Source organism: Salvia hispanica, chromosome 2 (assembly GCF_029641045.1).
Source record: "Salvia hispanica isolate PSC_SH4W2 chromosome 2, Shi_PSC_v1, whole genome shotgun sequence".
Taxonomy (NCBI): domain Eukaryota; kingdom Viridiplantae; phylum Streptophyta; class Magnoliopsida; order Lamiales; family Lamiaceae; genus Salvia; species Salvia hispanica.
Genome location: NC_142693.1, coordinates 40062069 through 40078847, shown reverse-complemented (window position 1 = coordinate 40078847; position 16779 = coordinate 40062069). Strand labels below are relative to the sequence as shown.

The window sequence follows — 16779 nt, the reverse complement described above, 5'->3', positions numbered from 1 at the left end:
GAGGAACGTTCCTACAAATATAATACATTTTCACTTTATCAATATTGTTCTCATAGCCATCCATCCCTGATTCCATAAAAGTATTTGTAACACGATCATGTCCTTTATTGATGTACTTAAACAAATACTTTCCCTGTCCCCAAAGAATATGCACTTTGGGTTCGACACAAGTTTTAATGCAAAATAGATAAAGTAAGAGAGAGGTAGAGAGAATAAGTAATTAAAGTATTGTTAGTGAGAAATAGATCTCACCCCATTAGAGATAAAAGAGTTTCCAAAATTGAAAAGTACATATTATTATGGGATGGACTAAAAAGGAAAGAATGTATCTTCTTGTGGGACGGAAGGAGTACTTAATAGATCTTACACCACTCTACATTTATATGACATCCATATTTCATCAATAGATAACAATTACTCCCTCCGTCCCAGTTTTCCATTTCGGTCCGTCCCACATAATTTGTCTCATTTCACTTTTATCATTTTTGGTAGTGGACCCTATATTCCACAAACTCATTCCTAGTCACATTTTATTATAAAACTAATATATAAAGGTAGTACTCACATTCCACTAACTTTTAGAACAACTCAACACCATCTATACGCCTATAAACATGATAACCATCTCCATCAAAAGTTGTAGCAACAACAAATCTATTTGGAAAATATTTACTACATTGACACTTACCATGCATGGAGATAATGGTTGAGAAACACCACATGGACCATGTAACATGAATTAGCCAACATTAGCATGATAGAAATTATCAATTTCAACCTCATGAATTAGGGTTTAGCATCAATCCGCTTGCCATCCTTACTCCAATAAAACAAAATATGTGCATGAGACAACTCACGTTTCTGAAACTCCATATTATAAATAACTGTAGTAAAAGATGGTTCCTAGTAAGATTATTAAAATAATTTAAATTCTATGTATGTATGAACTAAAAAATATTAACTGTTGCCAACGATCTTCTAATATCGAATATCTGTTATTAACTCATCTAGTTTAACTTTTAATATTCGACAAACAATATACGGACGATAATGGATTTCAAGCCCGTACTCTCAGCAAACCTAACAATCTTAGGCAATTTTGGATTCCAAGTCGAAGTAATGAATAAATTGGAATAACTAAACTATCCACATTGAACCATTCTATCTTGATAATTTGAATCATATAGCATGCACCTCCGACAAAGCTAGGAGGTAGAACAACTTGTTTGCACTGGCTAGATGGATTCCCTTAGAAGATCATTCATTTAAACCTTTGGTACATTTCAACACACAATTGCTTTTTCTATGTTCGAACAAAGCTTAGTCATCCAACCTTAATAATTGTATGCATTGATTTCAAATTGCTGGAACAATCTTCGAGCATGCAAAATAGTGGAAAGTTCATGTTTTCTATGTTGCAAACAAAAAGAGTAACCCTTTTATTATTAAAATCAGAATTGTTAGAAATTGTAAAATCAGTATCTTTTGTATAATCATCTCTATCATGATGGAATAGAAGTGAATATTGTAAAGCTAGACCGATTCATGAACCGTGAGCACCTCTAGGTGAAACAGAAAGGTATATAAATTTAACTTTTTGTCATGAAATAATGTTACTTGACTTAGGGCTGTCCTCATAAGCCTTTCCATAAAAATAGGTCATATTTATTTTTTTATCCATCTAACCATATTCATTTATGAAAACTTTTTTCTTCTTTTTTCTTTATTATTTATGGGCTCCACAATCCACTACACAATTTCAATTACTCCCTCCATCCTAATTAAGTTAGTCGTATTCTTTTTTGGACGTTCCAACAAAGTTGATTTATTTCATTTTTTGACAAAAAACAAAACATCCAATTACTCTTATTTTATTTTATCACCTACTACTCTCTCTTAGAGCATCCCCATCCGTGCTCTTAGTTAAGAGCACGGAAGTGGGCCCGGACCCACTTTTACTGCTTGTCCTTAGCTAAGAGCACAACACCCACATCCGTGCTCTTAGCTAAGGACAAGCTCAAGGGTCCCACCATTCTATTATTCAATTTAAATAAAAACATTTTCACAATATTAAAATGCATTAAAATATTCGAAATACTATTACAAATTACAAAATAATTAAAAATTACATAATTAAAATCCTAAAAATTAAAAATTACACAAATAAAATCCTAAAAATTAAAAATTACACTACTCGTTGCCGAATTTCGCCCAAATGTGATTGATTAGATCTTTTTGTAGCTCAGTGTGGGCTCTTGTATCGCGCATTGTGTGTCTTCTTTCCATCCTCTCGTTCACCGTCGTATGCACACCTCGACGTGGGGGAGACCTCGCGGTTGAGCTTCCGGCTTCATCCTCGTCGTAAAAGTTACCCGCCATCGGTCCTTCGTCAGCTATAATCATGTTGTGCAAGATAATGCACGTGTACATGATGTCGGCGATATTCTTAACGTACCAAAGCCGAGAAGGGGACTTCACAATGTTGAATCGGCCTTGAAGGACACCAAAAGCTCTTTCGACGTCTTTCCGAGCAGACTCTTGACGCTGCGCAAAAAGAATCCGTCTCGGCTCTTGTGGATTGCTGAACGACTTCACGAAAGTCGACCACCTTGGGTAGATACCATCGGCGAGATAGTAACCCATGTGGTATGCATTTCCGTTGACGGTGAAGTCGATCGCCGGTGCTACACCATTCAAAACATCATCGAAGAGTGGTGAAGAATATAGCACGTTCAAGTCGTTGTTGGATCCGGCAACACCGAAATATGCATGCCAAATCCATAGGCGGTAGTCGGCGACGGCTTCAAGGATAAGCGTTGGGCCGCCACCTTTGTGGCCGCTTAAGTGTTGCCCCCTCCAAGCAGTCGGGCAATTCTTCCACTTCCAATGCATGCAGTCAATGCTGCTTAGCATACCGGGAAAACCGTGGACTGTTTCGTGAAGACAAAGCAACCGTTGACAATCGTCGGTGGTGGGTGCCCGAAGGAATTCCTCGTCGAAAGCAGAACGAACGCCGTCGCAAAAACTCTTGAGGCATAGGATTCCAGTTGACTCACCGACATGCAAATACTCGTCGAAGAGGTCAGCCGTTTGCCCAGTAGCAAGTTGTCGGATGGCACAAGTAAACTTTTGCAACGCCGTGAGACTTTGCCGACCGGTTGCGTCTGCACCTTCTTGAAAGTATTCAACGCGGGTGGACAATGTGGTGACAATACGCATAAACAACCGTTTTGACATGCGAAAACGGCACCGAAAGTAATCTTGTGGATACCGCGGCTGGTCAGAAAAATAGTCGGCAAAGAGCCTTTCATGGGCTCCCTCTCGATCACGAGGGATGTAGCGACGTTTTGCTCTAGTTGGTTGAGGAGGAGGGGCGTTGGCGGCGACATAGGCTTCATAGGCGGCACGATATTGTTCATAATATTCTTGTTCTTCGCGCTCCGCTTCCGCAATGAGATTGGTGAAATCCATTTTTGAATTTTTTAGAGAGAGTTTGGAAGATGTAGATGATTTAGTATAAAAAAGTATGAATGAGAGATAATTTGATGTGAAAAGTGGATAATGAATGTGTGTAAGTGGATGATGAATGTGTGTATTTATAGATGATTTTGGGATTAAAAAAAAAAAAAAAATTCACAAAAATCCAAAAAAACCGTCTATAAACGGCTCTATTTTTTTGGGAATCCAAAAATATATATATTTTTTTTGGTATTATTTTGAATTAATTATGAATTTTTTTTAAAAAAAATTAAAAATCGAATTTGCCAACGGCATAGCCGTTGGCCAATAAAAACACGCCACGTATGGCTGCTCAGCGGCACGGACGTGCTCTTAGCTAAGAGCAGCGCCGTGCCGCTGGCACGGACGGACGAGCTCCAGCGGCGGACGGACGAGCTCTGTCCAGCGGCACGGACGAACAAGGCGACGGATAAGCACCGCTGCGGATGCTCTTATCTCTCCTATTTTTTTCCCCCTTTCCTATTTTATTTTACTTTCATTTAATCTATTCAACATAATCTCTTAATCTTCGTGCCTAAAAATTTTATATAAATTTAGTTGGGATGAAGAGAATACTTCTCTCTTTCTCTCTTACTTTATTAATTATATATTAAAATTATGACCTATTTGGCTATTTCTATAAAATAGAGGGAGTATAATTTTAGTGTAACTATAGTCTAAAAATTCTAAATTTTTAAAGTACTCCCGAACGAAGAAAATTTGGATAAAACGAAAATACAAACTCGTGCCTCGTTTGAACGGTCAGAAAGCACCGTCGTCGGCCGATCCAACGCCCCATGTTACGCTCTTCAACCCACTACTCTCCCCCACACATCTCTCTGCCCTCAAAAAATCTCCGCCTCTGTAAATCTTTCTCTCTCTATCTCTAGATGTATATACACATAAATTCTTGAATCGCGTGCTTTCAATTTAATTTAATTTTTGCCCCAACTTTTTTGTCCCAAAAATGGCTGCCGCGATAGACACGACCATAATCTACAGACGAATTTCGACGTTTAGATACAACAATTCCAATTACTTGCACAATTACAGCTCAATTGCCACTCGCTATCGAGCTTTCACCTCGAAATCGAGCCGTCTCCACAACGATACGTCGTCGTCGCCTTTCCTTCTGCAGCCGCAGCCTAGGGTTTCCAAGCTGCAAGGCTATTTTCTACGGAATCATAAGTTTACGAAAATCTACGCCAACAGCCCGCGCGAGCACGACACTGATTCGGCTGAGAAGCCCGAGGCGGGGACTACGGGGCCGGAGAGTCCGAAGAAGCCTGCTTCGGGCTCAGGCCGGAGGGAGAAGCAGGGGAAGAATAATTGGTGGGGGAATAATGGTAATAAGTGGAAGTGGCAGCCGATAATTCAGGCTCAGGAGATGGGGGTTTTGCTCATTCAATTGGGGATTGTGATGTTTGTGATGAGATTGCTGAGGCCTGGGATTCCGCTACCGGGCTCGGAGCCGAGGACGCCTACCACTTTTGTTAATGTGCCGTACAGTGAGTTTCTGAGTAAGATAAATGGGAATCAGGTGCAGAAGGTGGAGGTTGATGGTGTGCACATCATGTTTAAGTTGAAGATGGAGAGTGGGGCTGTGGAGAGTGGGGTTGCTGAGGTGAATAGTAAGTTTCAGGACTCTGATTCTTTGTTGAAGTCTGTGACTCCCACGAAGAGAGTAGTGTACACCACCACGAGGCCTGTTGACATCAAGACGCCGTATGAGAAGATGTTAGAGAATGATGTGGAGTTTGGGTCTCCGGATAAGAGGTCTGGTGGATTCTTGAATTCTGCATTGGTGAGTTGGTGTTAGATTTGCTTTTACTTTTTTGCTGCCAAATGTGGAGAGGTTTTTTCTACATGATTCTGAATATCTATGACAATAAAGTTCCAATCTTTTTGAAAAATTATTGTGATGCAAGGTGTTTTTAGGTATGGAAAATGGTGCTCCTTCTATACTTTGAATACTCCTTAGCTTCTTCTGATATAAATTTCGATTTTTTCTAATGCTTAAAAAACTTGATAGCTGATTGGGTCCTATGTACTGCTTACAATTCGCAAGTAGTAAATGTGGTTGCTGAAGTGAAACTCCATATGGCTTACTTTGCTAAATTTTGTCATATCTTTAGTTTCAAAATATATTATAAACCCAAAAAGTATTGTTTTTTTGTTGGTGATCATCAGGATCGAGTAAGGCCACAGAAAAATAAAATAAGATTATGTGCTCCATAATTTCTGTTTGTTTTATGCCATCACCCTTCACATAGATATTCTACTTATGAGATTTAATTCTGCTCTTTCCTTTTTCTGTTTTACAGATAGCTTTATTCTATGTCGCAGTGCTGGCAGGGCTTCTTCATCGGTTCCCTGTAAGCTTTTCTCAGGTAAGAATAATCATGCTGCTTATATGTTGTTCCAGAAAAAAAAAAATAATGGGCACAGGTTAAAACTTGCCTCCAAAAATACAGCATACACCAGGGCAGCTTAGGAACCGAAAATCTGGAAATTCCGGGGGAGCCAAAGTTTCCGAACAAGGGGAAACTGTTACATTTGCTGATGTTGCTGGTGTTGATGAGGCAAAGGAGGAGTTGGAAGAGATTGTGGTATGTTATACTTTCCATAAAAATATAATCCTATGTAAATCATGCTAATCCAGATTCCAGTAGGTTTTCACTTTGGCAATTTAGCCTTGTAGAGAGGACTCAAATGGTTTATTGTTCAAAATTCTTGTTTTCTTTGTCCAGGAATTTCTCAGGAATCCAGATAAGTATATAAAACTTGGTGCACGCCCTCCTAGAGGTGTTCTCTTGGTGAGTTTTCTTCTACTCTGGTAGCAAATATAAAATCTCAAACATGAATGAAAACTGAGATTGGGTGTCAATATTTACTGGAGATAGCTTGTAGATATATTATGGAAATATACTACTTCCTTTGTTGAGCAATTTAGCAGAAACTTGCTTTCTGTCTTCAAAAAAATATTTCATAGATATATACTATCTGGAGATTCATTAGATTTGTAATGAAATAGATTGTTAAGTTTCAATTTACTTTAATTATCTGTATAATTAGCTAAAACTTTTCCTTTTTTGTAAATGATTTTCCATGCATCAAAATGATTGAATCAAGTGGAAATCAAATCCCCATTTGTCTACAGGTTGGTCTACCAGGAACAGGTAAAACACTTTTAGCAAAAGCTGTTGCTGGGGAGGCTGATGTCCCTTTCATCAGCTGTTCTGCAAGTGAATTTGTAGAGCTGTATGTTGGTATGGGGGCATCTCGTGTAAGAGATCTTTTTGCTAGGGCAAAGAAGGAGGCTCCATCCATAATATTCATAGATGAGGTTCCTCCTTACTCTCCCTAGTTGCTCCTTCTCGATTGAATGATCAGTTACAAGTTTCTGATTACAAGTTCCTTGATATGTAGATAGATGCTGTAGCCAAGAGCCGTGACGGTAGATTCCGTATTGTGAGTAACGATGAGCGTGAGCAGACCTTAAACCAGCTTCTCACTGTAAGGCTCTGAAATCTAGCCTTCTTTTTGTTTCTGAAACACTTTTGACATTCTGCTGAGCTGAAATACACTTACTAGAGAAGTACTGCAGGAAATGGATGGATTTGATAGTAATTCAGCAGTGATTGTACTCGGAGCAACTAATAGAGCAGATGTTCTAGATCCTGCACTACGTCGGCCCGGTAGATTTGATCGAGTTGTTACGGTAACTAGATATTTGTTTTTATAGCTTTCGATTTTAAGAATGGTACAGTTTTAGGCATTTCCAGTTGTCTGTATAATAAGATGCATAATTTGGTCATTAGGTTGAAACACCTGATCGGGCTGGAAGAGAAGCTATCTTGGATGTCCATGTTTCCAAGAAAGAACTTCCTCTGGGCAAAGATGTTAATCTTGCTGATATTGCTTCAATGACCACGGGATTTACTGGGTCTGTATTTAATCAGAATTCCTGATTCATTTTGTTCACGTTAAAAGACTTTACTGAAGTTTTATTTTGCCATCTTTTGGATATTGTGCAGGGCAGATCTTGCAAATTTGGTAAATGAAGCTGCTTTATTGGCAGGAAGGAGTGATAAATCCTTGGTTGAAAAAAATGATTTCATCCAAGCGGTTGAGCGATCGATAGCGGTAAATATGCACTCCCTTTTCCTTTCTTAAAGGGCAGTTTCCATTCTTACCAGTGAGCGAATCATTGCAAACCAAGTTAACATGTTACCTAGGAATTGTTGTCACATGCTTCATTTTGGTTTTGTATGTCTCTTTGATAGTTTGAACTATGCTGCAGGGTATTGAAAAGAAGACAACCAAGTTGCAGGGCAGTGAGAAAGCTGTTGTTGCACGCCATGAAGCTGGTCATGCAGTGGTCGGAACCGCTGTTGCAAATCTTCTTTCTGGACAACCTCGGGTTGAGGTAATAACTTTGTGGCATTCGCTCTTGCAAGTTTTCCTCCAGAGTCGGTCGTTTAGGGTCGACTGTTTTGGAAAAAGTTGAGCTGATTAATGCTCTTAACCATACTGTCAATGTATTGCTGCTGCTGCTGTGACATGGAGAAATAGAGTATGGTAACAGGCATGAGAACAGTAACATGATTAATTTTGTCAATTGTTTTGGTTTCATCAGAAGCTGAGCATATTGCCAAGATCCGGAGGTGCCCTGGGGTTTACATACACCCCTCCAACCACTGAAGATAGGTATTTGCTCTTCATTGATGAGCTGCGGGGGAGACTTGTCACTCTACTTGGCGGACGTGCAGCAGAAGAGTTTATTTACTCTGGGCGTGTATCAACAGGTGCACTTGATGACATTCGACGAGCAACCGATATGGCATATAAGGCGGTGGCCGAGTATGGCCTCAACGAAGCTGTAGGCCCCGTCTCATTGGCAACTCTTTCTGGTGGCGGAATGGATGACTCTGGTGGATCACCGTGGGGAAGGGAACAAGTATTACTCTGCACTTTCCGTTATGTCTCTTTGTTAGTCAATTATCTTTGCTTTCATGTTCCAAATATTGATTGCATTATTTTTTCAATTTGATAGGGCCCCCTTGTTGATCTTGTTCAAAGAGAGGTTACAGCCTTGCTGCAATCAGCACTTGACGTGGCGCTCTCCGTTGTTCGTGCAAATCCTACAATCTTGGAGGGTCTGGGCGCCCACCTCGAAGGTATTGCCAATGAAATGCTCTCTGATAACTACCCCCATCTAATTCCCAATTTTTGACATAAAAATACGATTTTAGAAAATGAGAAAGTAGAAGGCGAAGAGCTGCAAGAATGGTTAAAAATGGTGGTTGCCCCTGCCGAGCTCACATTCTTCATCAGAGGAAAGCAGAGGTCTCTTCTCCCACTGCAATCGGGATCTTGATGATGAACAATTACATCCACTCCCGTACATTTTCGCGGTGTTTTGAAAAGCCAAAATGCTCGAATGGAGGAGGCGAAAGACAGGTAGCAGAACTTGGTGGTCGACGCTCTACTTTCGCGGCTCTGTATAGCTATAACATCCGATATAGCTAATTTGTACAGTCTTACTGGAAAATACATGTTTGAAGGATGGCCATTGATACAGAAAGACTCGTACTATTAAAGGAAAATTGCCTCTTTAACTTTATTGATGCACAAAGTGGCAGTTTGTTATGTAAATTGGCTAACTTGCATTCTATACTAGTATCTTTTGTATACATCACTCTCTGCTCCACTTATAGAAACAATTGTTTATAAGTAAATGTGTAGGTATCTCTCTCTCGATTATAAGTAGGATACAGATATAGCCTGGAGTAGAAACAAACATCACTTTAGCAGTAAAAAATGTGGCTACATACATTAGGTATTATAGCAAAATTTGAAGAATAAAGCAAGAATGGATAAAAAATTGACATTTCTAACATAAAATATAGGCAGAATCTTCGAAATATTCCCTCCATCCTCAAAGAATATGCACATTGGGTTCGGCACAAGTTTTCACGCAAAATTGATAAAGTAAAAAGAGAGGTCAAAAGAAAAAATAATTAAAAGTGTTATTAGTGGAAAATAAGTCTTACCTCAATAAAGTATTAAAACTTTTCAAAATTAGAAAATGCATATTCTTATGAGACGAACTAAAAAAGAAAGGGTGAATATTTTTAAAGGACGGATGGAGTAATAGCTAATGCTGTTATGGTTGAGGGAGAGAGTCGGATGCAAGTCAGAAGCATTCATCAATGGAAATCCAATATACTATAACTAAGTTATGCTTTTAGTTTATAATTATATTGTTTTCATATAATAATAGATGATTGAATTGGAAAGATCAAATTCACTATAATAAACATTTTGAATTCTAAAACATGCTTTGAAATTTTTTAAAATTTTAAATTAAATGTTTAGTGTCATATCCATCACAAGAGGAGTGTTATATTGCTAACTCATAACTTAATTGCTAACTACAACTAAATAATAGCCATTAGATATTCAAATTAAGGGCTTAGATCATTAATCCCTAAATGTCAATACGATCAACGAAAAACGTCAATAAGGCCATAGGATTAATTCCAAAAAATATCAATAGGGGTATTAATGTCAATTAACTACATGTTTCGTTATAACTAACTTTTAAAAGAAATCCCAAAACTTTAAATTCATATAACATATATCAAATTAAAGATAATTTCATAAGGATTCCAACGATATCTTACATGCATATGTTCCGACGTCAAAATTTTAAAAAAAAATTGAATTTTTTAAATTTTTTCGTACAAGCAGAAATGTCAACATACTATATAAAATATGTCAATGTAATACACGTAGAATGTCAATATAAGCAATGGGTTAACATTCTTAAAGCATTGTGTTGACATTCTCAAAGCTTTGTGTTGATGTTTTCGAAACACTATATTAACATTTTCATCCAAAACCTTCATTTGGAGTTTTTTTTTTATCTTTTTTTATTTTATTAATAAAAACGAAAATTACACGTAGCAAATTGTAGACCACACGTTTTCTAAAATCCTATGGCTTTAAATTAGTTGTATATAGCAATTAAATGATGAGTTAGCAATTGATCACTCCCCTCCATCACAATCTATTCTTATATGTTTAACTATTCAACAACTCCAGATTTATCAAATTATCATTCTGATTCTATGCCATATTTTTTATTAGTATTTAATCAGGTTGGAATTTAAGTATATATATCAAAGTTATTATACCTAATTTTTTTAGATTCTATAAATATGACTATTTTCATTATTATACATTGAATTGATCATATGTTAATTTTTACCGCTAGCAATCTGATTAGCCCTTTGGTTAGCCTGAAACCTTAACTTTAAAATTGAAAATTTTTACCCTAAAAACTATTATTTACTAGCCCGCCCCTGATTATGCTGCAATCCAATTAGAAATAATTTGAAATTTATTGGACTGACCTGATTGATATCCCTAATCGAGAGAAAATTGATTTATTGAATTTTCATATGCTACATAGATCGAACATTTCTTTTCCATCTATGGGGCAGTGATCAAGCCCATTGGGCCAATTGGCAGAAAATTGTTTGATTGAATTTTCACAGGTAAGGTTGCTCATATGGCCCGGGTCCAAAACACATGCATTTTGACGTGTTAGATCATGTTTGACTTCTCTACTAGTGAGTCCTGAGTCGTGACCAAACTAATATGATTATTTCTGTTACGTGTATTAATACAGAAATTATAAATAAAACTTAATTATGTATGCAAACAAAAAGCAAAGGTCGTGGTTGGATACTATAAGCAAACTGGTCCCCAACCATCCAATCATTTCAGACAAATCCAACCAAATATGTGAACTTTAGTTAAAGACATGGAGTATATAATACCGGAGTGTGATCCGTTGCTGACTTTTCTTAAGTTGCTAATTTGCTAACTAATCAATGCAATGTATTAAAAAATGTCAACACGATGATGCTGAAATGTCAACATAAACTTAAGTTGATATTTTAATACATTATGTTGACATTGATATTTAAATGTTAACACAGTTTATTAAAATGTCAACACAAATATGTGTTGACATTTTAATGTGAGTTGACATTTATGTTGATTTGTTAGCAAGTTAGCAATTTAAAAAAGGTTTAGCAACGGATCACACTTAACGTAATACTACTATATGTTAGCTACCCATATCCAAAATTCCGTTTTGTTTTTATTTTTATTTTTTTAAATCTTGGTTGATTTCAGTTATATCTTTGTTTTTTGACGTATGAGACGACGATGTGGATGTATTATAAGCGGATGCACCCTCCCATATTTATTCATAACATGGGGATGTCTCGTGTCTCTTTTGAGGAAGTATGACACCTTGCAAATTTAAGGTCTGTGAACTTGTTTTCCACATTACTTTTCATTATATTTATAAGGACACTTCTTTTTTCATCCATCATATAAAAATATCACATTTTTATTTTTGAAAAGTTCTCTCAAACCCATCACCGTTAAACATTAATATTAAAACGAATTCCACTATCCACTATTTTAACTACTCATCTTCTCTTCTCTTTACTTTATTAATTATGAATTAATTTTGGTGTCGTCCTAATTGTCTTTTTTTTGACGGAGGGAGTTATATTTGCTCATGTTGTTACACTTTGCAAATTGCAATAATAGACTTCAGTTTTGGCATTTAGCATATTATGTTCCAACAATAAAATTTTTTACAGAAAATAAATTGGCCACTTCCCTTAGACAACGAATTTTTTGTCATTTCAATAACAAAATTATTCATTTTTTTAATAATAGTTGTCCATATAAATCTTTCACAATGTATATATAGAATTAGAAAATTAGTTTTTAAATATATATATATATATATATATATATATATATATATAGCAAACAAAGTAAGAAATAAGGAGTGGAACTGTGGAAGCATTGGCGAAGGAAAAAAAACAAATAGAATAAATTGTCTATATCATACTTTGATTGAGTGTGATATTTTATTTCGTTCTATGCTAGACTAATGATAATTCTCTAATTAATTTGCATCAGTTAGTAGAAAGTAGAGCAATTAATGATTAAAGTTCTAATTCTTTTTTTAAACGGAATTTACCTAATTCGTATATGTCACTTTTGGGAAGATGCTTAAAACTTTCCCAAAATGTACTCACTCGCATAAAAAAACTTCTATAGGCATTGGCAAAACAAAACTATGATTCCAGCCCATTTTTAGTTTTACAATCCTATTTTCTTTGACATATCAACATCATTTCAGCCATATAACATTTCGCAATAAGGCCAGCCTCGCAATAACTTAATTTACTCATTTTAATTTATATCTTTTCATTTTTAATTTAGAATTCTAAAACTAGTAAATTGCATAGATTAAATAAATTTTGTTAAAAACACTACAATAAAATAACATAGCACCATGCCACCACAATCGTCTGCCGGTTTCCTATATCCATATCTTCAGACACGTCAACGTAGCACCAGGCCACCGCCATTGTCTCCTCCGGGGGAGTATATTTTTTCCCTTCTCATGGGATGCTTTCACCTTCGCTTTGTCTTTCCCCTTCGCCCATGAACCCGAAATGACCTCTGGAGGTACGGAGCCGCCACATCAGTGGACTATATGTCTGAAGCCTCTTCAATAATGAAATGAGGCAGATTGACAACAGATCGAGTGAAGCTGACATTTTGGCGGTGGCCATGTTCACTTTCAAATGACATCTGTAGAGCCTTCAAGCATGTTAGTAATTGGAAGATGGTTCGCCATATACTCTTACTTCTTTACGCTAGTTAATAGTAATAAAATACTAGTTGAATATACAATATTTTTCTTTCAAATATTTCATACTATATAATTTTCTCTCTAATATTTAACAGTATTATTTTATTATTTGCTCCGTTTCACCGTAGTTTAGTTCTACTCATTTTTTTTAGTTGTTTCTTTCCTGCTTTTTTTTCCACTTATTCAAAAGAAACGCTATGATATACTAATAGAAAAAGTATTTTATTTATTGAATTACAAACTACACAGTGATTGTTTATATTATGATCGAAAAACTTTTTCGCATTCTTTAAGTTGGTGACATCTCTCAGTTGCCGAAAGGTAGTATGCTACAAAATATACAATTCCCTAGGATGATCACAAACATTGTTATATAAAATTACAGATTCCCATTATACTCTAAATTCACTTTTTTCTCCCTTTTCAGACACACTTTCCTATTTTTCCCTTTGCAACTTTTTCTATTGATCGGTCCCATTTCCACCCTTTGTAATTTTCTCTCTTTGAACTTTTCCAAATTTCAGTTTCAATTTTTGGTTATAAAATGCCATGCGTCGGGCCATAGCTTTTTAATTTTATTACATTAAATTGCAATGTTTTATTATCTTTTGCAAAATATATTCGAATTTCATAGTACAATGCTTTTAAATGTTTGGATGTTTCGAAAGATAAACTAGCTCTATTTTCTATCTTGGTTATAATGACTTGAACAATAATATGTTGAGTGAACTTTATAAATAGTCTGAGCTATATCGATTGAAATTTTGGATATATAAGAAATTATATACACCATTCTAAAAATTCTACCTCATTCAATAGATTATTTTCGTATTTTTTGTATGGACTGATATATAAAAATAAGTACAGTAATACATAAATTAAAATATGAAAATAAAGATAGCATCAATGTTTCTTAAATTTATTTGTTTATGTGCCCCACTGAGATAATAAAAGGCTAAAGGTGTCTTTGTAGGTAGTGTATTTGCTTTGCTTGTAATCAAGAGATTAATCCCCATCTTCCTAACTACTTGATTAAGTGGTTGATTATCATGGGGCCTAATTGGCTATAATTGCTATCTCCATTTGATACTTGTTTGCTTGGCCAAAGTTGGTACTTTACTTATTGGTTGATTCCCTAAATATGTGTCTTGCTAAGTCCACATAAATTAAACCATAGATGATTAACCATTTTTAAATATCTTCATCATTACTCTAGGAGATAATGATTGATAAATAATAGTAGTTGTAGACTAAAAGTCCTTGTAAAGATGCACTCTACCATCATTTTAAATTTTATGCAGTAATTAGAGAATATTGTGTGAGATATTCCTATTGTAAAATTTGAATTAGTACTACTACTACTTAAATATTAACTCCTCTCATAATGACGTGGTCTCATATAATTTCAATTTGGTGTACTTTATCATGAATCTTATTATATTGTAATAATATTTCACGAGTGAGTATGTCAAAAGAAGGGCCAAATGCCAATATTTAATTATTTAGTACTTGTGGAATTACTGTTTTGTGGCAGTTGATGTTGGTATTATAAGGAACAAAAGAAGGAGAAACATAGACATTAGGGCTCGTTTTGGCCAAATTCATTGATCATAACCTTACCTTGTCTTGTCCCTACTTCTGAGAAGATGGAATTGGGCCATACCCAGATGACAATCTTTTGTCTCAAATTTATTAGATTTATTACAAAGTTCTGAGTTGTTATAAAATACTACCTCCGTCCCCTAAATTTTGACACACTTTGACCCGACACGGGTTTTAAAAAATGTAATGGAAAATGAGTTGAAAAAGTTGGTGGGATGTGAGTCCTACTTTAAAAGTATTAGTTTTATAATAAAATGTGAGTATGAAAATGAATGAGTTAGTAGAATGTGGGGTCCACAAAAAATGGTAAAAGGTGAAGTATGTCAAATTTTCAGAGACGAACCGAAATAGTAAATTGTGTCAAAATTTTGGGGGCGAATTACTATTACCACAAAACTGTACACTCTGATTCATGAAATAATAATTCTAATTGACTAATTATGAATTAAAACGATCAAATGATAAAAAAAACTATAATTAAAGGTAATGTCCGAAAAGAAGAAAGCTAAAAGTTACACAAATGGGGAATTAGAAAGTGAGAAAGTTCTAAACGCATAGTATTTTGAAAATCTGTTGTGAATTTCGAACTCACACATAAACGTTAATTAAAATGATCTATTGTTATAGCTATTATTATTATTATTATTATTATTTATTCATTATAAAGGAATTATAGAATTTATTCGTATATCACAAATAAATTTACAAACATAACTCGTAAGTTAAAAAAAATTAACTTGATATTAGATTCATTTTTCCTTTTTTTTGTCGCCGATAAAGTGTGTGGGGCATGCACTAGTAGTAAGAAAGTGACTGCCTAGAAGTACATGTTCCTATGGAAGGAATTCTATGTTTACAAATTGTGTTAAACATAATTCAATATTTTCCACAACATATTTATATTTGTTTTGTTTATCAACATTAGTTTTATGTTACATATACAAAATTGTAATAAATGGGAATCTACGACACAAAGCAAAAAAAGTTTTGTCTGAAAGTTTCGGCTGACAAAATATAACTTATGAAATGATGTCATATCGTTTCCACAATAAAATATGCTCCCTTCGTCCCCAAGTGAAATATTTCTAATTCTCCATAAAATTTATATAGTGTTGTTTTATAAATAAAATAGAGAGAATAAAATAAAAGAGTTTGGAAAAACAAAGAAAGTAATATTTCTAATTTAAAAATATGTTATTTTAATTAGAACATTCCAATTAAAACAAAAGTGTTGTTTAGACTGAGAAATAGTTACCGCATTTGTTCACACGTCTCCATCAAACCTTTCTACGGTGCTGTCTAACTGTACTTTTTTCAATCTACAGTAAAGAATAATTTAGCCTCTCTTCAAACTCCAAAGTACTCCATAATTCTATTTTTCACGAAACTAAAGGTCAAAATTGGTCTTAAACATATAGTCAGAATACCAATTTGGTCCAAAACATTCACTTTTTAAAAATTGAGTTCAAAACACTTGTAATCATTATCGAAGTGGTCCTAAACATTTGACATCGTTGTCAAAGTGGTCCTTTTCCGTCAATAACTAACGGTCAACGCCTAATTAATGATTTTTTAATTTAATTAATATACTAATGCATAATTAATTAAACAAAATTAAATATAAAATTAATAAAATGCTAAGAAATTCCAAAATCGACTATTTATCCCTCTTTTTCCTTCTCTTCCATCTCTCCTTCGTTCTTCCTAAATCAGAATCTCTCTTCTTCTCTCCGGCGCTCAACGTCGTCGCGTCTTTCTCTCTCTGCCCGCTCTTCCACAAATCGTCGTCATCGTGTGTTTCTCCGCATTGCTGCTGTCTGAGATCAAAATCATCGCCGCCCACCATTGTTGTCGCCGTCCATTGCTAGAAGAGAAGGAAAAAGAGGGAGAAATAGTCGATTTTGGAATTTTTTAGCATT

At 35.3% G+C, this 16779-nt stretch overlaps 1 protein-coding gene across 1 annotated transcript; it reads left to right on the top strand.

The window, feature by feature from the left end:
* The first annotated feature begins 4281 nt into the window (after nt 1–4281).
* On the top strand, nt 4282–9194 carry LOC125195002 (ATP-dependent zinc metalloprotease FTSH 9, chloroplastic-like). The gene is made up of 13 exons (XM_048093212.2): nt 4282–5302; nt 5823–5888; nt 5973–6107; nt 6249–6314; nt 6659–6844; nt 6928–7014; nt 7106–7219; nt 7320–7444; nt 7536–7644; nt 7802–7927; nt 8138–8458; nt 8555–8678; nt 8754–9194. The coding sequence occupies exons 1-13, from the start codon at nt 4466–4468 to the stop codon at nt 8876–8878; spliced, it is 2421 nt and encodes an 806-aa protein (XP_047949169.2). The 5' UTR covers nt 4282–4465; the 3' UTR covers nt 8879–9194.
* The last annotated feature ends 7585 nt before the right edge of the window (nt 9195–16779 follow it).